This window comes from Salmo salar, chromosome ssa12, assembly GCF_905237065.1.
Source record: "Salmo salar chromosome ssa12, Ssal_v3.1, whole genome shotgun sequence".
Taxonomy (NCBI): Eukaryota; Metazoa; Chordata; class Actinopteri; order Salmoniformes; family Salmonidae; genus Salmo; species Salmo salar.
In genome coordinates, this window is record NC_059453.1 from 92,109,279 (window position 1) to 92,133,141 (window position 23,863).

Sequence of the window (23,863 nt, forward strand, 5' to 3'; positions counted from 1 at the left end):
CTCCGACGGCCGAGCGTTACGGACAACTGGGAACTCGGATATCTCCGACGGCCGAGCGTCCCGAACAACTGGGAACTCGGATATCTCCGACGGCCGAGCGTTACGGACAACTGGGAACTCGGATATCTCCGACGGCCAAGCGTACCGAACAACTGGGAACTCGGATATCTCCGACGGCCGAGCGTACCGACCGACAGGGAACTCGGGAGAAAAGAAAAACGAGCTCCGAGACCGTATTTAGTTTATCTCAGGGACCATAAACTAAATATCGTTCCTTTAATATATCATATTGATGATGATTTGAAATGGGACAATTTTACTCTAACCTACTTCTTTTCAACAGTACAGTCAAAAATATATTTATAACTAACCCAAGATAGTTAATCTGTGTCGTTTACAGTGGGAGAAAAATAAGCATAGTGGGCAGAACAAGCAAGGAAGTGGGAAAAGCCAAGCACGAGCTAGCGAGATCCTATTGGCACGTTGTAACATGTATTTGCATATTTCCGTTAGGGAACGCCTCCTCTGTGAAGTGCGCGTGTGCACAACCTCAATTAGACCTTGTACTCCTAAACAGCGCACCTTTATTTTTTTTATATATTTTTTTTACTTTGTCAAAGAGTCAAATCTGTGAAATGTAGTGCACTGTGTTCGTAACAGATTGTAGTTTTTGGAACAGAAAAATGTATTGAGATCAGATGTTTCATCGATGAGAAAATTAGCAGAATGTCGGCCAAGTTTCAGCGAGTTCCATCCTCTCCCACATCCGTTTAGAACGTTTTCTCACCCCCAAATATGGTGGTGAGAGGAAGTCCAGTGGACGTCCAGTGGACTTCCTCTCTCCACCATATTTGGGGTTGAGAAAACGTTCTAAATGGATGCTTCGACTTTTATAGCCCCTGTGACGTATCTGGGTTACCCCTTCTGTCTGTGGTACAGTTGACAGAGATGAGGTAAGGGGGGCAGAGGATGTCTATGAGGGGGCCATACAGGAGGAGAAGGAAACATGTCACATTAATAAAGGTACTTACACTAACAAATGAAATACATTTGTGTCAAACTATTTAAGATTGTGTGTAATTAGATACAATGAAATGTAACACAGTATATCGCACATACTTGTTATTTTAATACCTTTTTGAATAACCTAAAGTTACTTTGAGAAGAAAAACTCCTGGCTATAGGCTATTAATTGTAGACAAGTTGCTGCTATGCATTTGTTATTGAACAATTTAGTGCTTGTGTCCTCCTTATCAGCCAGTGTGTGCGTGTGCGTGTCTGTGTGTGCAGGTCACAGGTGTGTGATAGTGAAGGGGGGCTGGACTGCGTGGGAAACTCAGCTTCCATTCCCATCCAGCTCACAGACATCAGACCTAGCCAGCAGTCAGCTCACAGACATCAGTCCTAGCCTACAGCCAGCTCACAGAGAGACACAACAAATGTGGCAGTATTTAGTCATCTTTGGTGAGTTATGTTTTTATCAAATTTAATGACTGTGCTAATAATTTGATGTTGGCATGGAATTTGGGATACTTTACATTTTATACATGATTCAATATCATTGCAGAATTGTCGATGTGACTATCACTTGTGTATGGTTTTGAGGCACCAAGAATATTGTTTCCGTTGTGTACTTTGTGTATCACCAAAGACCTTAAAGTTTAGCCTACATACCTTTGCAGAAATGAAAACGGATGAGAGTGTTTTGAAAGCAATTCTTATGGGAAAATTCTGAGGAAGTTTCTCCGTTTTATATAATTGTATACCTAGGCCTATGTAACCGGTGTGAAATGGCTTGCTAGTTAGCGGGGTGCGTGTTAATAGGGTTTCAATCGGTGACGTCACTCGCTCTGAGACTTGAAGTAGTTGTTTCCCTTGCTCTGCAAGGGCGGTGGTTTTTATGGAGCGATGTGTAACGATGCTTCGTGGGAGGCAGCTGTTGATGTGTGCAGAGGGTCCCTGGTTCGAGCCCAGGTAGGGACGAGGAGCGGGACGGAAGCAAAACTGTTACACCTAGTCCTGAATTTCAGCAAGTTTTTCCCTGATTTAACGTAATTTAATCATTCTATTCTGTTTCGTTTCGTTCTCTTCTATTCTAGTCAAGTGAAATAATATTGTAGTGTTTCTATCTTAGTTAAATTATTACACACGGAGTGTACAAAACATTAGGAACACATTCCTAATATTGAGTAGCATCCCCTTTTGCCTTCAGAACAGCCTCAATTCATCAGGGAATGGACTCTAAAAGGTGTCGAAAGCATTCTACAGGGATGCTGGCCCATGTTGACTCCAATGCTTCCCACAGTTGTGTCAAGTCATATACTACCCACCACTGCGACCTGTATGCTCTCGTTGGCTGGCCCTCACAACATATCCGTCGCCAAACCCACTGGCTCCTGGTCATGTATATGCCTTTGCTAGGTAAAGCCCCGCCTTATCTCAGCTCACTGGTCACCATAGCAACACCCACCCGGAGCACCTGCTCCAGCAGGTATATTGCGCTAGTCATCCCCAAAGCTAACACTTAATTTGGCCGCCTTTCCTTCCAGTTCTCTGCTGCCAATGACTGGAATGAATTGCAAAACATGTCTGAAGCTGGAGTCTTATATCGCCCTCTCTAACTTTAAGCATCAGCTCTCTAAGCAGTTTACCGATCACTGTACCTGTACACAGCCCATCTGTAAATAGCCCACCCGACTACCTCATCCCCATATTATTATTTATCATCTGCACATCTATCACTCCAGTATTAATGCTAAATTGTAATTATTTTTTACCTCTAGGGCCTATTTATTGCCTACCTCCCTACTCTTCTACATTTGCGCACACACTGCATAGATTTGTATATTCTTTTGTGTTATTGACTCTACGTTTGTTTATGTGTAACTCTGTGTTGTTGTTTTTGTCGCACTGATTTGCTTTATCTTGGCCAGGTCGCAGTTGTAAATGAGAACTTGTTCTCAACTGGCCTGCCTGGTTAAATAAAGGTGAAATAAAGGTGAAATACATAAAATAAATAAATAAAAGTCAACTAGATGTCCTTTGGGTGTTGAACCATTCTTGATACACACAGGAAACTGTTGAGAGGGAAAAACCCAGCAGCGTTGCAGTTCTTGGCACAAACCGGTGCACCTGGCACCTACTACCATACCCCGTTCAAAGGCACTTGTCTTGCTCATTCACCCTCTGAATGGCACACATACACAATACATGTCTCAAGGCTTAAAAATCCTTCTTTAACCCGTCACCTCCCCTTCATCCACAGTGACTGAAGTGGATTTAACATGTGACATCAATAAGGGATCATAACTTTCACCTGGATTCACCTGGTCAGTCTGTGTCATGGAACGAGCTGATGTTCCTAATGTTTTGTACACTCAGTGTATCTTTCCTTTCTCGTGTAGGATGTCTGTCAGTGTCTGTCCCGGCTCCAGCGGTGGAGCAGGGAAGGAGTTGTGTGTTCCTGACCAGTTCCCGTAACTCCAAGAAAATGGAGGAGGGTCTCGTTAACGGGACAATCCAGTACTGTGCCCACACTAACTGCTGTGTCGGCTTCTTCCGTATTATCGAGGGCCAGCCAGTGGCAGAACTACAAGGTGATATTTATTTGATTTTTTTAATAAAACATAAAAAAAAAATATTAACAAATATCAACAAGCAAAAGAGGAATAGTCACATGCAAACAAGCATACATACAAACTATTTACATTGCCAGGAATCCTAAACAAACAAATCATATTCATTAATAATACAACAAGTTTGAATTGCCTTTTTGTTTTTCATTTTAGTTAAAGTATTGCCATATTGTTTCAATTCATTTATAAAGTGAAAAAAAGTTAGGTTTTGAATTAGACCATTTGCATTTGTGAATATGAAATGTACCTAGTATTATTAGCAGCTGAATGAAATATACTAAATCTTTATCAATGTCAGAATTTCTGAAATAAATAATTATATCACTACAAGGTGATATAGCAGTGCCGTAATTATAATATATACAGTCGTGGTCAAAAGTTTTGAGAATGACACAAATATTAATTTTTACAAAGTCTGCTGCCTCAGTTTGTATGATGGCAATTTGCATATACTCCAGAATGTTATGAAGAGTGATCAGATGAATTGCAATTAATTGCAAAGTCCCTCTTTGCCATGCAAATGAACTGAATCCCCCAAAAACATTTCCACTGAATTTCAGCCCTGCCACAAAAGGACCAGCTGACATCATGTCAGTGATTCTCTCTTTAACACAGGTGTGAGTGTTGACGAGGACACGGCTGGAGATCACTCTGTCATGCTGATTGAGTTTGAATAACAGACTGGAAGCTTCAAAATGAGGGTGGTGCTTGGAATCATTGTTCTTCCTCTGTCAACCATGGTTACCTGCAAGGAAACACGTGCCGTCGTCATTGCTTTGAACAAAAAGGGCTTCACAGGCAAGGATATTGCTGCCAGTAAGATTGCACCTAAATCAACCATTTATCGGATCATCAAGAACTTCAAGGAGAGCGGTTCAATTGTTGTGAAGAAGGCTTCAGGGCACCCAAGAAAGTCCAGCAAGCGCCAGGACTGTCTCATAAAGTTGATTCAGCTGCGGGATCAGGGCACCACCAGTACAGAGCTTGCTCAGGAATGGCAGCAGGCACGTGTGAGTGCATCTGCACACACAGTGAGGCAAAGACTTTTGGAGGATGGCCTGGTGTCAAGAAGGGCAGCAAAGAAGCCACTTCTCTCCAGGAAAAACATCAGGGACAGATTGATATTCTGCAAAAGGTACAGGGATTGGACTGCTGAGGACTGGGGTAAAGTAATTTTCTCTGATGAATCCTTTTTCCGATTGTTTGGGGCATCCGGAAAAAAGCTTGTCTGGAGAAGACAAGGTGAGCGCTACCATCAGTCCTGTGTCATGCCAACAGTAAAGCATCCTGAGACCATTCATGTATGGGGTTGCTTCTCAGCCAAGGGAGTGGGCTCACTCACAATTTTGCCTAAGAACACAGCCATGAATAAAGAATGGTACCAATACATCCTTCGAGAGCAATTTCTCCCAACCATCCAGGAACAGTTTGGTGACGAACAATGCCTTTTCCAGCATGATGGAGCACCTTGCCATGAGGCAAAAGTGATAACTAAGTGGCTCGGGGAACAAAACATCTATATTTTGGGTCCATGGCCAGGAAACTCTCCATACCTTAATCCCATTGAGAATTTGTGGTCAATCCTCATGAGGCAGGTGGACAAACAAAAACCCACAAATTCTGACAAACTCCAAGCATTGATTATGCAATAATGGGCTGCCATCAGTCAGGATGTGGCCCAGAAGTTAATTGACAGCATGCCAGGGCAGATTGCAGAGGTTTTGAAAAAGAAGGGTCAACACTGCAAATATTGACTCTTTCCATCAACTTCATGTAATTGTCAATAAAGGACTTTGACACTTATGAAATGTTTGTAATTATACTTCAGTATTCCATAGTAACATCTGACAAAAATATCTAAAGACACTGAAGCAGCAAACTTTGTGGAAATTAATATTTGTGTCATTCTCAAAACTTTTGGCCACGACTGTACACATCCTCCCCAATATTCAAATATGCTCAAAATGCCCCCCCCCCATATATTGATATAAAAAATATAAATAAATAAAACATGTACTATGCTACAACAGGCCACACACCACCGTCCGAAATAATCATTAGCAAATGTAATAATAACTAAACTTAACAAATTGCCATTATTATCACTACTGGTTCTAGTATTATGATGTACTGCAGTTCTGCGTGTTGCCGTACCCCAGTAGAAGCCGTTGCTCGACTGCTGTGGGTAGGTACAATCAATATCTAACACTGTACTGTCTCTCTATTTCATTACTCTGAAATCTATTAACAAGTAGAAAACTAGAATGTAATATGAGTGTTACGAAGGCTATATCACTGTCCATTGTGATAGTTTTAACATCTACGTCAATACGTCATTTTGCGCTGGAACTGTAATTGTGGAAATAAATAATATTTAGCTAAAAAAAGTGTCAGTAATTGCATGGAGTGGAAATAAACATTTTTTGGTTAAAACGGGCCGATTTGCGAGTGCTAATCAGTCAACCAACCATCACTAACGTTAGCTATCATAGCTAAGTTACCTGGGAAGTGAATCATTCACACATCCACCCAGCGACCAATAATGGTGCTCACGGACGTATTCAACTAACGTTAATGTCTTTATTACGTTATTTTGGTCAGAAAGTGAAGTCTGAGTAAAGTGTCAATCATTTATGTTCCTCTGCATGTGTTATTTATGTAGACAGTAGTAGCTTTCAGTTATTGCATATTCCTATAGTATACTGTATAGCTGTACTGTATAGTATACTGTATAGCTGTACTGTATAGTATACTGTATAGCTGTACTGTATAGTATACTGTATAGCTGTACTGTATAGTATACTGTATAGCTGTACTGTATAGTATACTGTATAGCTGTACTGTATAGTATACTGTATAGCTGTACTGTATAGTATACTGTATAGCTGTACTGTATACTGTATAGCTGTACTGTATAGTATACTGTATAGCTGTACTGTATAGTATACTGTATAGGTGTACTGTATAGTATACTGTATAGCTGTACTGTATAGTATACTGTATAGCTGTACTTGCTTACGAGAAATAGCATTATTAGTGTTTGTTCGATTTAAAGTGCAAGCAGTTTTATTACAGTCAGCTTTCATTCACAGTGATGTCATCATGAGGAAGAGGAAGGGTGGCAGTGACATTCATCAGTTTTATTACAGTCAGCTTTCATTCACAGTGATGTCATCATGAGGAAGAGGAAGGGTGGCAGTGACATTCATCAGTTTTATTACAGTCAGCTTTCATTCACAGTGATGTCATCATGAGGAAGAGGAAGGGTGGCAGTGACATTCATCAGTTCTATTACAGTCAGCTTTCATTCACAGTGATGTCATCATGAGGAAGAGGAAGGGTGGCAGTGACATTCATCAGTTTTATTACAGTCAGCTTTCATTCACAGTGATGTCATCATGAGGAAGAGGAAGGGTGGCAGTGACATTCATCAGTTCTATTACAGTCAGCTTTCATTCACAGTGATGTCATCATGAGGAAGAGGAAGGGTGGCAGTGACATTCATCAGTTTTTTTTCAGATGATAGAAGTACACGGTAGAACCAGAGATTAGTCAATGATTCCATAATAATCATTGCCATTCAGATCAGAAATGATTAGTGATCCATTCCTGAGCATCATGGCAAGAAACACCACTTGTTTACTGATAATATTTCTTTCATGTTCACTCTGGTGCGTTCAGAGTAAAGAGAGAGAGCATGAGGATGCCGACAGGGCAGAGAGAGAGCATGAGGATGCCGACAGGGCAGAGAGAGAGAGAGAGAGAGCATGAGGATGCCGACAGGACAGAGAGAGAGAGAGCATGAGGATGCCGACAGGACAGGGAGAGTGAGAGCATGAGGATGGTGACAGGACAGGGAGAGAGAGAGAGCATGAGGATGGTGACAGGACAGGGAGAGAGAGAGAGAGAGAGCATGAGGATGGTGACAGGACAGGGAGAGAGAGAGAGAGCATGAGGATGGTGACAGGACAGAGAGAGAGAGAGAGCATGAGGATGGTGACAGGACAGGGAGAGAGAGAGCATGAGGATGGTGACAGGACAGGGAGAGAGAGAGAGAGAGCATGAGGATGGTGACAGGACAGAGAGAGAGAGAGCATGAGGATGGTGATAGGGCAGGGAGAGAGAGAGCATGAGGATGGTGACAGGGCAGAGAGAGAGAGAGCATGAGGATGGTGACAGGACAGAGAGAGAGAGCATGAGGATGGTGACAGGGCAGGGAGAGAGAGAGCATGAGGATGGTGATAGGGCAGGGAGAGAGAGAGCATGAGGAGGGTGACAGGACAGGGAGAGAGAGAGAGCATGAGGATGGTGACAGGACAGGGAGAGAGAGAGAGCATGAGGATGGTGACAGGGCAGAGAGAGAGAGCATGAGGATGCTGACAGGACAGGGAGAGAGAGAGCATGAGGATGGTGACAGGGCAGAGAGAGAGAGAGCATGAGGATGATGACAGGACAGAGAGAGAGCATGAGGATGGTGACAGGACAGGGAGAGAGAGAGCATGAGGATGGTGACAGGGCAGGGAGAGAGAGAGCATGAGGATGGTGACAGGGCAGAGAGAGAGAGAGAGCATGAGGATGGTGACAGGACAGGGCAGAGAGAGAGAGCATGAGGATGGTGACAGGACAGGGAGAGAGAGAGAGCATGAGGATGGTGACAGGGCAGGGAGAGAGAGAGCATGAGGATGGTGACAGGACAGGGAGAGAGAGAGCATGAGGATGGTGACAGGGCAGGAGAGAGAGAGAGCATGAGGATGGTGACAGGACAGGGCAGAGAGAGAGAGAGCATGAGGATGGTGACAGGACAGGGAGAGAGAGAGCATGAGGATGGTGACAGGACAGGGAGAGAGAGAGCATGAGGATGGTGACAGGACAGGGAGAGAGAGAGCATGAGGATGGTGACAGGACAGGGAGAGAGAGAGCATGAGGATGGTGACAGGACAGGGAGAGAGAGAGCATGAGGATGGTGACAGGACAGGGAGAGAGAGAGCATGAGGATGGTGACAGGACAGAGAGAAGAGGTGACATGGAGGTGAGTGAGAAAAGGAGCAAATATTGATGGTTAAGACCGAATAATGACATCACAACAGTCTAATCCTAATGTTAATTTAAGATGAGATATTCCTCTCAGTATGGCTCCTCATGTGTATTTCAGATAATACAATGAGCTGTGATGACTCGGATTCAGGAGCCAAAGCCTGTTAATGTGCAACTTTCACGTGGGCTTGAGAGACAGCAGCAACAAGCGAGGAGAAATCTTATGAAGATTGTTGGGGGTGTGAAGTGCTCGGCGCGGCAAGGTCAGGCTTTTTTGAGGCGTTGATAAGGAGAGTGGGAATTTCAGCCAGCTTTTAAAGTACATGGCAGAGTGTGATGCAGGGCTGACCACCTGGCTGAAAGGTCACTTTGATTTCACCAGTCCCCAAATGAAAAACTACATTTTGAAGCTGGTGGGCAATACAATCGTCAAATAAACTGTGTTGGAAATAACATCAATGCCAGTGGTCCAGTTCACACTTATCATTGATGGCACCCGGGATATATCAGGAGTTGATCAGGAGTTGTTCAGGAGTCAATATGTTTGAATGCATCCAGGATATATCAGGAGTTGATCAGGAGTTGTTCAGGAGTCAATATGTTTGATGGCACCCAGGATATATCAGGAGTTGATCAGGAGTTGTTCAGGAGTCAATATGTTTGAATGCACCCAGGATATATCAGGAGTTGATCAGGAGTCAATATGTTTGATGGCACCCAGGATATATCAGGAGTTGTTCAGGAGTCAATATGTTTGAATACACCCAGGATATATCAGGAGTTGATCAGGAGTTGTTCAGGAGTCAATATGTTTGATGGCACCCAGGATATATCAGGAGTTGTTCAGGAGTCAATATGTTTGAATACACCCAGGATATATCAGGAGTTGATCAGGAGTTGATCAGGAGTCAATATGTTTGACTCTTTGTAGTTGCAGATCTACAACCAAAGGAAGAATTCCTGGGACTCTACGAAGTGTCATCAACGACAGGGCAAAATATAGCCAAGATGTCATGTGATGTGATGATGCGTCTAGGCCTTCCTCTGTCCCAACTTCCAGGACAATCCTATGACGGTGCCACAAACACGGCTGGACGATTGCAGGGGAGTGCAAGCCATTTTAAGGAAAGAACAACCGCTGGCTATGTATTGTCACTGTGGTCCACACTGCGTGAACTTAGTTAACTTAGCCTCTGGACTTGTAAGAGATTCAATGTGTCTGGTGCATGAATTGGGGGGCTTCTTTAATCAATCTGGCAAGTTCAAGGTGATTTTCCAGGAAATCACAAAATCAAAGCATGGTTTCACCTCGTTGAAACCTCTCTGTTCTACCAGGTGGACTGTTCACAACCCTGCCGTCCGCTCAGTTCTCAGCCAGTATGAGTCAGTGCTGACAGCCCTGCCATCCACTCAGTTCTCAGCCAGTATGAGTCAGTGCTGACAGCCCTGCCATCCACTCAGTTCTCAGCCAGTATGAGTCAGTGCTGACAGCCCTGCCATCCACTCAGTTCTCAGCCAGTATGAGTCAGTGCTGACAGCCCTGCCATCCACTCAGTTCTCAGCCAGTATGAGTCAGTGCTGACAGCCCTGCCGTCCACTCAGTTCTCAGCCAGTATGAGTCAGTGCTGACAGCCCTGCCATCCGCTCAGTTCTCAGCCAGTATGAGTCAGTGCTGACAGCCCTGCCATCCACTCAGTTCTCAGCCAGTATGAGTCAATGCTGACAGCCCTGCCATCCACTCAGTTCTCAGCCAGTATGAGTCGGTGCTGACAGCCCTGCCATCCACTCAGTTCTCAGCCAGTATGAGTCAATGCTGACAGCCCTTGAAGAAATGGCATCATCCAGCTCATTTGACACTTCAACTAAGGCTAATGGTCTTGATGGAACATTTCTAAAAGGGAACACTGTGCTCGACCTTGTAGTGGCTGAAGACCTGATGGGGGATGTGGAGGACCTGAACACCTTCCTGCAGCTTTGGAAACAGACCGTTTCAGGCATGTTGGAGGCTGTGGACCACGTCAAAACAAGCATGCAGGACAAGCGAACGGTGGAGCACTTTGATGTCTTGTTCGCAAAAGCAACTGCTATGGCAACGAAGTTGGACCTACAACCTATTCAGATGCTTCATATCCGCAAACCTACAAAGCGTTACACCGGTCAGGCTGCAGCCCATATCCATCCGGATGCCCAGTCTTTGTACAGAGACCAGTTCTACAACGCCTTGGACACAGTGAATACTCAATTCATACAGAGGTTTGATCAAGCTGGATTCCACAAACTGCAGCAGCTTGAAGATGTGCTGCTACGCTGAGACATGGGCACGGTGGTAGACCAGTATCCTGAATTGATTTCAAGACTACTGCAGGTGCAGCTGGCCTTATTTTGGGGTTAATTACACATATCAAACAAGCTCAGATGTTGCTAGCATTATTCAGGAAATGGTGCCAGAGGTGAGAGGTCTCATCAGTCAGGTGGAAGCTTTAGTAAGGCTTCTGCTGATCGTCCCTGCCTCCTCTGTAGAGGCTGAGAGGAGTTTTAGTGCCCTGAGGAGGCTGAAGACATGGCTTAGGTCAGCCATGAGTCAAACAAGGCTGAATAATGTGGGCATGTGGCACGTGCACTAAGGAGAAACTGGACAGACTGGACCTTGAAGGAAAATGCTAGTCTTTTATCGGTGTCAACGATAAGCACAAAAATGCCTTTGGATCCTTTGCTTGAAGAATGGCAAGTCAAAACACATGTCATTGTCTGGAGAGGAGATGAGAGGAGAGCAGAGCAGAGGAGAGGAGATGAGAGGATAGGAGAGGAGAGCAGAGGATAGGAAAGGAGAAGAGATGACTGGAGAGGAGAGGAGAGGAGAGGAGAGGAGAGGAGAGGAGAGGAGAGGAGAGGAGAGGAGAGGAGAGGAGAGGAGAGGAGAGGAGAGGAGAGGACTGGAGAAGAGATGAGAGGATAGGAGAGGAAAGGAGAAGAGATGACTGGAGAGCAGGGGAGAGGAGGAGAGAGGGCTGGAGAGGAGAAGATAGGAGGAGAGCAGAGCAAACACCCCTGCTGCCCGCAAAGTTTACTTGTGAATAAAAACAACAATTTGCTAAACCTTGGCCACAATATCTGGACTTGTCTTCATATAACAATGCATAGATTTCTGTTTATATGGTTACGGTTATGGTTGTACTTCATGAATCCCTAATCTCTGCTATTACATACAATGAAACAAGAAAAGGTCAAAAAAAAAAACGGAGAAATGTAATACAATATTAGATATTATTGTAAAAAATAAATAAAAAGTTAATCCCAAATATTTTGGAATGGCAGGAAATGAGTTTTCCCATGTTTATGTTGTTGACTCCATGGCTACGGCCTTGTGATAGATGTCCACAGACCCTTCATACACCAGACACACTTAGCCCAGATACCAGATTGAAATTAAAGGCACAAGGTGAAATTTCAAAAGCCTTTCTCTGCCTCTTTGTTTGATCATCTGAGGAATGATGCAGGGGAAATATAACCTCTCTCATTCATAAACAGTCCAAAATAAATCCAAATAGCCTAAATGTGGCATTTGTGAACACCTCTGTTTATCTGTCATTCTCTATAGGTTGCAAAATGGTAGTCGGTGGCTGCCTAGATCCTGTCTGCTTTACATCAACCACCCATGTAGACTACATCAGATGTGAGTGCAGCTCAAACCTCTGTAATGGCAACATCACCTGGAGCGCAGAAGAGAAGCAACCTCAACTCAAACACTCATCTTACTCTGCAGGTATGGATACTGTTTGTTTTCTCGTGATTTTATAATATAAACGCCTAATAGTGTTCATGTTAATGTGTGTTTGTGATTGCGTCATATTCATTTCCTTCTCGTCTGCCCATTCAACTTTGTGAGATCACTCCCCTCCACTCCTCTTTTCTGTGTTCAGTTGTTTAACCTTGGAGCCAAAGCCCAGCGTGTGAAGTCCCCGTCCCTTCACTCCCTGTTCCTCACTCCCCGTCCCCTCACTCCCTGTTCCTCACACCCTGCACCCACACAGTCACACAAACATCTACCCTGCTGTATAAAGACATAGCAAGGTGTCATCCATATACTGTCTGCATTTATCACAATGGCGCCATGTACTGTAGACATTACGAATGCAGATTATACTTATTGCACATTAAAAGCATGCGCTTTATTCTGTTACTGTACTGTGTCTGCAGACATGGTCACGGCCACTGTGGTTGTCCTTGGGATGTTACTGTGTACCCTAGTTGTGGCAGTTAAATGCAGACATCGTTTCAGAGGTTACGGTAAGTTTATGTTTACACAAATATTAATTTGGTAACCTTCTCCAATATAACTTATCCCCTTTGATTTCAGCTTATTCTACGTACACTGAACAAAATTATAAACGCAGCGTGTCAAGTGTTGATCCCATGCTTCATGATTTGAAATAAAAGATTTCTCTCAAATTCTGTGCCCAAATTTGTTTACATCCCTGTTAGTGAGAATTTCTCTTTTTCCAAGATAATCCATCTCCACCTGACCGGTGTGGTATATCAAGAAGCTGATTAAACAGCATGATCATTACACATGTGCATCTTTTGCTGGGGACAATAAAAGGATACTCTAAAATGTGCAGTTTTGTCACACAACACAATGCTACAGATGTCTCAAGTTTTGAGGGAGCGTGCCATTGGCATGCTGACTGCAGGAATGTCCACCAGAGCTGTTGCCAGAGAATTGAATGTTCAATTCTCTACTGTTTTAGAGATTTTGGCAGTATGTCCAACCGGCCTCACAACTGCAGACCACGTATTACCACGCCAGCCCAGGACCTCCACATCCAGCTTCTTCACCTGCGGGATGGTCTGAGACCAGCCTCACGGACAGCTGATGAAACTGTGGGTTTGGCACAACTGAAGAATTTCTGTACAAGCTGTCAGAAACCGTCTCAGGGAAGCTCATCAAGATCCTCGTCGTCCTCACCAGGGTCTTAACCTGACTGTAGTTCGGCATCATAAACCGACTTCAGTGGGCAAATGCTCACCTTAGATGGTCACTGGCACGCTGGAGAAGTGTGCTCTTCACGGATGAATCCCGGTTTCTACTGTACCGGGCAGATGGCAGACAGCGTGTTTGGCGTCTTGTGGGCGAGTGGTTTGCTGATGTTAACGTTGTGATTAGAGTTTCCCATGGTGGCGGTGGGGTTGTGGTACGGGCAGGTATAAGCTACGGACAATGAACACAATTGCATTTAATCGATGGAAATTTGAACGCACAGAGATAACGTGATGAGATCTTGAGGCCCATTGTTGTGTCATTCATCTGCTGCCATCACCTCATGTTTCAGCATTATAATGCACGGCCCCATGAAACACAAGGATCTGTACACAATTCCTGGAAGCTTCCATGGCCTGCATACTCACCAGACATGTCACCCATTAAGCATGTTTGGGAAGCTCTGGATCGAGCTTCTCAAACAAGCTTTGGATCGACGTGTTCCAGTTCCCGCCAATATCCAGCAACTTCTCACAGCCATTGAAGAGGAGCGGGAGAACATTCCACAGGCCACAAACAACAGCCTGATCAGCTCTATGTGAAGGAGATGTGTAGCGCTGCATGAGGCAAATGGTGGTCACACCAGATACTGACTAGTTTTTTGATCCACGCACCCTACCTTTTTTTTAAAGGTATCTGTGACCAACAGATGCATATCTGCATTCCCAGTCATGTGAAATCCATAGATTAAGGCCTAATGAATTTATTTCAATTGACTGATTTCCTTATTATGTACAGTCACTCAGTAAAATCTTTGAAATTGTTGCTTTATATTTTTTGTTCAGTGTATTCTATAACATTTTAGTAATTTTCATCATAGTAGTTTAAATATATCCCTTGTATATTAAATATATATTTATTGTAGACTGCCAGTAGAGTTTGATAAGACGCCCTTGTGGATGGGGATTATCAAGAGTTAATGATATGTGAGATTTGGTTCTGGGTGCCGAAATTACATTCACATGACTGTTATGAATCATTCCATTAACCTACTAGCTGGATTCTCCCTCCCTCCCTCCCTCTCTCCCTCCCTCCCTCCCTCCTACACGCTGTCCTCTTTTGTTTGCTGACCTTGGTTTTTCCTCAGAACACTTTTCACTGTTGTTGCATTTCAGTCTTTCATTTCTTTTTTCAATCTCGTGATTTCTTATCTTCCTTTTCCTTTTGAGTCATTCCTGGCTGGCTGACTGGCTGGCTGACTGACTGGCTGACTGGCTGACTGACTGGCTGACTGACTAACTGACTGGCTGACTGACTGGCTGACTGACTGACTGGCTGACTGGCTGGCTGACTGGCTGACTGGCTAACTGACTGGCTGACTGACTGGCTGACTGGCTAACTGACTGGCTGGCTGACTGACTGGCTGACTGACTGGCTGACTGGCTAACTGACTGGCTGGCTGGCTGACTGACTGACTGACTGGCTGACTGACTGGCTGACTGGCTAACTGACTGGCTGGATGACTGGCAGACTGGCTGGCAGACTGGCTGGATGACTGGCTGTATGACTGGCTGGCTGACTGGCTGGATGACTGCCTGGATGACTGACTGGCAGGATGACTGGCTGATTGGATGGATGACTGCCAGACTGGCTGGCAGACTGGCTGGATGACTGGCTGTATGACTGGCTGGCTGGCTGACTGGCTGGATGACTGGCTGGATAACTGACTGGCTGGATGACTGGCTGGATCACTGGCTGGATGACTGGCTGATTGGATGGATGATTGACTGACTGGCTGGATGACTGGCTGGCTGACTCGCTGACTGGCTAACTGACTGGCTGACTTAATGGCTGACTGACTGGCTGGCTGACTTAATGGCTGACTGACTGGCTGACTGACTGGCTGGCTGACTGACTGGCTGACTGGCTGGCTGACTGGCTAACTGACTGGCTGGCTGACTGACTGGCTAACTGACTGTCTGGCTGACTGGCTGACTGACTGGCTGCCCGCCCCAACACTAATGTAACACTGTATCAGTATGTCATATTGTCTCTTTGTTTATATTGTATTTTACCATAGGGTGAATCCTAACCTCCTGATGAATCAAACGTTTACTTTGTATATGCATTGATGTCAATGGGAGACTAAGTGAAAATGTGACTTTATGCTAAATTAGGACACACCCTATGCATTAACAGTAAATGGCTTAACATGAATTCTCTCCACCCGCCTCTTAGATGACAAGCAGCGTCTATCGTTGCCAGAGGAATCTCTGACCTCACTGTGCTCATGTCACATGTCAAAGCAGTCTGATATGGACCTGACCAGCATGGAACTACAGCAGGAAAGTATTTACATATTTCACTGGACTTTGTAGGCATTCTGTGAACCTCTTCTCTTCTCAGCACATTTCAGATTGATTCATTGATTTATTGATATTTCAGATTGTAGGTAGTGGTCACTTTGCGTCGGTGTGGCAGGGAAGTTACCAAGGGACTACGGTGGCTGTGAAGGTGTTCCCTACCTGGTGCAGACAGGAGTTCACAGCGGAGAGGGAAGTGTACGGACTACCACATCTGGTGCATTCTGGGATTGCTCACTTCCTGGGAGCCGGCAGGAAGTCAGATAGCGGAGACTGCGTCCTGCTCCTGGAGCTAGCCACATGCGTGAGTAACACTGTTTACATAGAGAGACGACATCAAATAGTTTTTATAAGACATGAAGGTTCATACATGCTTATTATAACAAGTTATAAAGCCTTATAGCCCCATGCTTTAATACGTAGTGTTACCATAGTAATTGTCTGATTCTCTAGCTTGGTTTGACGTCAATCCTCATTCTGCTTACTGTCCAAAGATCCCATGCCAGGCTTCATGTTTATTGTTTGTTTAAATACTGTCATTTTAACTAGATAACCACATGAACGTGACACAAGGAAAAACTCTGACTTGTCTTTCTATCCAGGGCTCTCTCAGCTCCTTCCTGTCCAAGAACAGCAGTGACTGGACGACAACACTGAAGCTGGCCCAGTCTCTGTCTGAGGGACTGGCTTACCTCCATTCTGACTTCTACAGGCATGGTATGTATGGACCATCATCATCATTATTATTATCATAATCATTATTATTATAATCACCATCATCAATCAATAAAACGTATTTATAAAGCCCTTCTTACATCAGCTGATGTCTCAAAGTGCTTGTACAGAAACCCAGCCTAAAACCCCAAACAGCAAGCTATGCAGGTGTAGAAGCACGGTGGCTAGGAAAAACTCCCTAGAAATGCAGGAACCTATGAAGAAACCTAGAGAGGAACCAGGCTGTGAGGGGTGGCCAGTCCTCTTCTGGCTGTGCCCAGTGGAGATTATAACAGTATAGTACACGGCCATTAAGGCCAGATCGTTCTTCAAGATGTTCAAACGTTCATAGATGACCAGCAGGGTCAAATAATAATCACTGTGGTTATAGAGGATGCAACAGGTCAGCACCTTATGAGTAAATGTCAGTTGGCTTTTCATAGCCGATCATTCAGAGGTCTAGACAGCAGGTGCGGGAGAGAGGGAGAGAGAGGGAGGTCGAAACAGCAGGCCCTGGACAAGGTAACACTTCCTGTGAACAGGTCAGGGTTCCATAGCCGCAGGCAGAACAGCAGAAACTGGATCAGCAGCACGACCAGGTGGACTGGGGACGGGGACGGCCAGGAGTCGCCAGGCCAGGTAGTCCTGAGGCATGGTCCTAAGGCTTAGGTCCTCCGGGTTGAGGGAGAGAGGTGGGAGAATTAGAGGGAGCATATCTAAGATTACACAGGAAATGAGATAAGACAGGAGAATTATACCAGATAGGACAGACTGACCCTAACCCCCAGCACATAGACTATTCCAACATACTGACCCTAACCCCCAGGCACATAGACCCTTCCAACAGACTGACCCTAACCCCCAGCACATAGACTATTCCAACATAGTGACCCTAACCCCCAGGCACATAGATTATTCCAACATACTGACCCTAACCCCCAGCACATAGACTATTCCAACAGACTGACTCTAACCCCCAGCACATAGACTATTCCAACATACTGACCCTAACCCCAGCACATAGACTATTCCAACAGACTGACTCTAACCCCCAGCACATAGACTATTCCAACATACTGACCCTAACCCCCAGCACATAGACTATTCCAACAGACTGACCCTAACCCCCAGCACATAGACTATTCCAACAGACTGACCCTAACCCCCAGCACATAGACTATTCCAACAGATTGACCCTAACCCCCAGCACATAGACTATTCCAACAGACTGACTCTAACCCCCAGCACATAGACTATTCCAACATACTGACCCTAACCCCCAGCACATAGACTATTCCAACATACTGACCCTAACCCCCAGCACATAGACTATTCCAACAGACTGACCCTAACCCCCAGCACATAGACTATTCCAACAGATTGACCCTAACCCCCCCGCATGTATTTAGCACTAACTGAAGTTTATGTAGTGCTTTATCCGGGTAGTCGTAAAGTAGAGCATTGCAATAGTCTAACCTAGAAGTGACAAAAGCATGCATTAGCTTTTCTGCATCATTTTTGGACGTCACAGTTTAGACAACATACCGGAAAAAAGCTCCAAAGCCAAGCTCCACTGCGGTTTCTCCTGGCCATGTGACCTGACCAGGAAGACTTTCTCCTGCTCTCATGTGGTCAGGAATAACACCTGACCCCAGTCCTTTATGCCGTTTGTCAGTGACTGTACAGTGTGTGTCTGTGTGTGACTGATGTCTGTGTGTGTGTGTTCTCTCAGGGGTGCACAAGCCAGCGGTGGCCCATAGAGATCTCAGCAGTAACAATGTGCTCGTGAGGGACGATGGTACCTGTGTCCTGTGTGACTTTGGCTCTTCCACCATCCTGCGCTCATGCGCCGGTCCACACAGCTGGCAGCGCTACATGGTTAACGCACAGGTGGGCCTCTCATCCCCCAACCCCGGCTCCCTTCTACTTCTATAGGATGTTTTCTCAGTTTATTGAACATATAGCGAGAGTGACAGAGATAGAGTCTATCCATCCTTGTCACGTCCTGACCAGTAAAAGGGGTTATTTGTCATTGTAGTTTGGTCAGGGCGTGGCAGGGGGGTGTTTGTTTTGTGTGTTTCGGTGTTTTTGGGTTTAGGTTCTATGTTATCTATTTCTATGTTTATATCTAGTTTTCTATTTCTATGTTGGGTTTTTGGCAATGACCTCCAATTAGAGACAGCTGGTTTTCGTTGTCTCTAATTGGAGGCCATATTTAGTTGTGTTTGTTTCACTGGTGTTTTGTGGGTGGTGTTTCCTGTATAGCCTGGGAGCCTTACGGAACTGTTTTCGTCGTTTGTTTATCAAAACAATGCTGGTATTTTTGCCAGAGGCTGCGGCCCTCAACTGCTACACCGCCCAGTCTCTCATTTTAATAGCGACAGCAACAACAACATGTTTTTGATAGGCAACTTCTGTTTCTACTCTCTCCATAGGCCAGTGTCCAGGCAGTGAGATGATCGTGTTGTTGTTATTGTTGATAATGATGTTGCAGTAGATCATACACACGTTGTTCAGTTTAGTTCAACCTTTCTCCTCTCCATCTACAGGGCCAGGTGGGGACGTTGTGCTATATGGCCCCTGAGCTCCTGGATGGCTGTGTGAACCTGAGCAGTGGTTGGTGTCTCATACAAGGAGACGTCTACTCCTTAGGAACGCTGCTTTGGGAGCTGCTGATGCGCTGCTCAGACCTTTTCATAGGTAGGCTATATATCATACCTGGGGTAGGCTATATATCATACCTGGGGTAGGCTATATATCATACCGGTGGGGGGGGGGGGGTTCAAAATTGTATTTGAAATATTTATTGAGTGTTTCCTTGAGCCGTCCTGGAGTGCCAGGTTGGCTGTGTTTGCACTTTTGGGACTATGGCATCTCTTCCGTTGCTAATTAGTTAATTAATTAGGTTTCGCTGTTAGCTAGCCAGCGCATGTGAGATTTGGTTCTAAGATAATTCAACCTCTTAAGAGTTCTCAGTGTTTATCATAACGGTTGGGTTACCCTAAGGTTAACCTAAGCTCGCATGCAGTCTCAAAGCGCACTGCCCACAAATGTTTGTCAGTGGGAGACTACCCCCTAACTCTAACACTAACCCTCCGCTTGTGTCTCCCCCTGCAGTCTGCCCGGTGTCAGATCAAACTGTCTAATGAAGAGTTACATCGACAACCCAAACCATAACTCTAACCCTAACCTCTGTCTCCGCCTGCAGGCGGCCCAGTGCCAGAACACAGACTGCCGTATGAAGAGGAGCTAGGGGCCAGTCCTTCTTTAGAGCAGCTCATAATCCATGTATCTGAGAGAAGGGAACGTCCTTCAGTACCCAAACACTGGCAACAGGTAGGCTATTTCTCCAGGAAGTAGGCTATTTCTCCAGGAGGTAAGCTATTTCTCCAGGAAGTAGGCTATTTCTCCAGGAGGTAAGCTATTTCTCCAGGAAGTAGGCTATTTCTCCAGGAAGTAGGCTATTTCTCCAGGAAGTAGGCAATTTCTCCAGGAAGTAGCCTATTTCTCCAGGAAGTAGACTATTTCTCCAGGAAGTAGGCTATCCAGGAAATAGGCTGTATCTCCAGGAAATAGGCTGTATCTCCAGGAAATAGGCTATTTCTCCAGGAAATAGGCTGTATCTCCAGGTAGGCTATTCAGTTTCTACTATTAGAGGTAATGACTGTCTGACCTGACTGAGTTACTAGAAGATAAGATAAGATAAGTTCCTTTCCTGAGGATGGCTCACCTCTCACAGTTCTGGGTGACTTTAACCTCCCCACGTCTACTCATTCCTCTCTGCCTCCTTCTTTCCACTCCTCTCCTCTTTTGACCTCACCCTCTCACCTTCCCCCCCTACTCACAAGGCAGGCAATACGCTTGACCTCATCTTTACTAGATGCTGTTCTTCCACTAATCTCATTGCAACTCCCCTCCAAATCTCCGACCACTACCTTGTATCCTTTTCCCTCTTGCTCTCATCCAACACTTCTCACTCTGCCCCTACTCGGATGGTATTGCGCCGTCCCAACCTTCGCTCTCTCTCTCCCGCTACTCTCTCCTCTTCCATCCTATCATCTCTTCCCTCTGCTCAAACCTTCTCCAACCTATCTCCTGATTCTGCCTCCTCAACCCTCCTCTCCTCCCTTTCTGCATCCTTTGATTTTCTCTGTCCCCTATCCTCCAGGCCGGCTCGGTCCTCCCCTCCTGCTCCGTGGCTCGACGACTCACTACGAGCTCACAGAACAAGGCTCCGGGCAGCCGAGCGGAAATGGAGGAAAACTCGCCTCCCCTGCGGACCTGGCATCCTTTCACTCACTCCTCTCTACATTCTCCTCTTCTGTCTCTGCTGCTAAAGCCACTTTCTACCACTCTAAATTCCAAGCATCTGCCTCTAACCCTAGGAAGCTCTTTGCTACCTTCTCCTCCCTCCTGAATGCTCCTCCCCCCCCTCCTCCCTCTCTGCGGATGACTTCGTCAACCATTTTGAAAAGAAGGTTGACGATATCCGATCCTCGTTTGCTAAGTCAAACGACACCGCTGGTCCTGCTCACACTGCCCTACCCTGTGCTTTGACCTCTTTCTCCCCTCTCTCTCCAGATGAAATCTCGCGTCTTGTGACGGCCGGCCGCCCAACAACCTGCCCACTTGACCCTATCCCCTCCTCTCTTCTCCAGACCATTTCCGGAGACCTTCTCCCCTTCCTCAACTCGCTCATCAACTCATCCTTGACCGCTGGCTACGTCCCTTCCGTCTTCAAGAGAGCGAGAGTTGCACCCCTTCTGAAAAAAACCTACACTCGATCCCTCCGATGTCAACAACTACAGACCAGTATCCCTTCTTTCTTTTCTCTCCAAAACTCTTGAACGTGCCGTCCTTGGCCAGCTCTCCTGCTATCTCTCTCAGAATGACCTTCTTGATCCTAATCAGTCAGGTTTCAAGACTGGGCATTCAACTGAGACTGCTCTTCTCTGTGTCACGGAGGCTCTCCGCACTGCTAAAGCTAGCTCTCTCTCCTCTGCTCTCATCCTTCTAGACCTATCTGCTGCCTTTGATACTGTGAACCATCAGATCCTCCTCTCCACCCTCTCCGAGTTGGGCATCTCCGGCGCGGCCCACGCTTGGATTGCGTCCTACCTGACAGGTCGCTCCTACCAGGTGGCGTGGCGAGAATCTGTCTCCGCACCATGCGCTCTCACCACTGGTGTCCCCCAGGGCTCTGTTCTAGGCCCTCTCCTATTCTCGCTATACACCAAGTCACTTGGCTCTGTCATATCCTCACATGGTCTCTCCTATCATTGCTATGCAGACGACACACAATTAATCTTCTCCTTTCCCCCTTCTGATAACCAGGCGGCGAATCGCATCTCTGCATGTCTGTCAGACATATCAGTGTGGATGACGGATCACCAGCTCAAGCTGAACCTCGGCAAGACGGAGCTGCTCTTCCTCCCGGGGAAGGACTGCCCGTTCCATGATCTCACCATCACGGTTGACAACTCCCTTGTGTCCTCCTCCCAGAGTGCTAAGAACCTTGGCGTGATCCTGGACAACACCCTGTCGTTCTCCACTAACATCAAGGCGGTGACCCGATCCTGTAGGTTCATGCTCTACAACATTCGCAGAGTACGACCCTGCCTCACACAGGAAGCGGCGCAGGTCCTAATCCAGGCACTTGTCATCTCCCGTCTGGATTACTGCAACTCGCTGTTGGCTGGGCTCCCTGCCTGTGCCATTAAACCCCTACAACTCATCCAGAACGCCGCAGCCCGTCTGGTGTTCAACCTTCCCAAGTTCTCTCACGTCACCCCGCTCCTCCGCTCTCTCCACTGGCTTCCAGTTGAAGCTCGCATCCGCTACAAGACCATGGTGATTGCCTACGGAGCTGTGAAGGGAACGGCACCTCCATACCTTCAGGCTCTGATCAGGCCCTACACCCAAACAAGGGCACTACGTTCATCCACCACTGGCCTGCTGGCCCCCCTACCTCTGAGGAAGCACAGTTCCCGCTCAGCCCAGTCAAAACTGTTCGCTGCTCTGGCACCCCAATGGTGGACCAAGCTTCCTCACGATGCCAGGACAGCGGAGTCAATCACCACCTTCCGGAGACACCTGAAACCCCACCTCTTTAAGGAATCCCTAGGATAGGATAAAGTAATCCTTCTAACCCCCCCCCTTAAAAGATTTAGATGCACTATTGTAAAGTGGTTGTTCCACTGGATATCATAAGGTGAATGCACCATTTTGTAAGTCGCTCTGGATAAGAGCGTCTGCTAAATGACTTAAATGTAAATGTAAATGTAAGATAGTAAACAAACACATCATTCCCAGGTAATTACTGTATAACTACTGTTGTTGTATAAAGTATTAGAGGTGATGACTATCTAACCTGGGGTGAGTTTCCCAAAAATATAAAGATTATCTTTAGCTCTAAGACCACCTGGAAATAATGACAATTAGGTGAAGCATGTTACACTATGTTTTTAGGAAACTGATTTATATGTGTTGTCTGTTGCAGGGCTTGCATGACATTCTGTTGGACAGTTGGGACCATGACTCAGATGCCAGACTGACAGCCCAGTGTGCCAGGGACAGACTAGTGTCTCTACCCCCCTGCTGCTCCATATGATAGATATATATATATATATATAATATAATATAATGGGATATGTAATTATTCCTTAGTCTGGGGGACCAGACTGACAGCTCAGTGTGCCAGTCTCTACTCTCATGTTGATGTGTGTGTGGTATTCTATTGTGTTATATTCTATCATATTCTATAATATTCTCTATACTATTCCGTTCTATGATATTATATTCTATAATATTCTATAATATTCTCTATACTATTCCATTCTATGATATTATATTCTATACTATTCTCTTGTATTCTATTATATAATATTATATTCTATACTATTCCATTCTATAATATTATATTCTATACTTAGTCACCTCATTATTGTCACTGTCACAGTTGGAATAGATGTGTCTGCTTGCTATTTCATTGACTTACACATTGCCTACATCTTTTTGGTTTATTTTACCTAATGTTTGTGTATGCAGAAAATGTACTGTAGTGAAACTCTATTGGGTTCTTGCTAAAGACTTGTTTGACATTTGTTGTAGAATCCTATAAATGTACCGTAATTTACGGA

At 45.5% G+C, this 23,863-nt stretch overlaps 1 protein-coding gene across 2 annotated transcripts; it reads left to right on the forward strand.

Moving 5' to 3' along the window:
- The first annotated feature begins 11 nt into the window (after positions 1–11).
- On the forward strand, positions 12–23,863 carry LOC106566173 (anti-Muellerian hormone type-2 receptor). Of its 2 annotated transcripts, XM_014134041.2 has the most exons (12): positions 16–1,023; positions 1,291–1,464; positions 3,405–3,596; positions 12,268–12,432; positions 12,867–12,956; positions 15,886–15,992; positions 16,093–16,314; positions 16,613–16,727; positions 18,457–18,614; positions 19,274–19,424; positions 19,933–20,060; positions 23,224–23,863. In XM_014134041.2, exons 2-12 carry the CDS (start codon positions 1,440–1,442, stop codon positions 23,332–23,334), a joined length of 1,464 nt encoding a protein of 487 aa, XP_013989516.1. In that variant the 5' UTR covers positions 16–1,023; positions 1,291–1,439; the 3' UTR covers positions 23,335–23,863. The 2 variants fall into 2 exon arrangements, with proteins under 2 accessions (XP_013989518.1, XP_013989516.1); XM_014134043.2 differs by lacking the exon at positions 3,405–3,596 and having other exon boundaries at positions 12–1,023.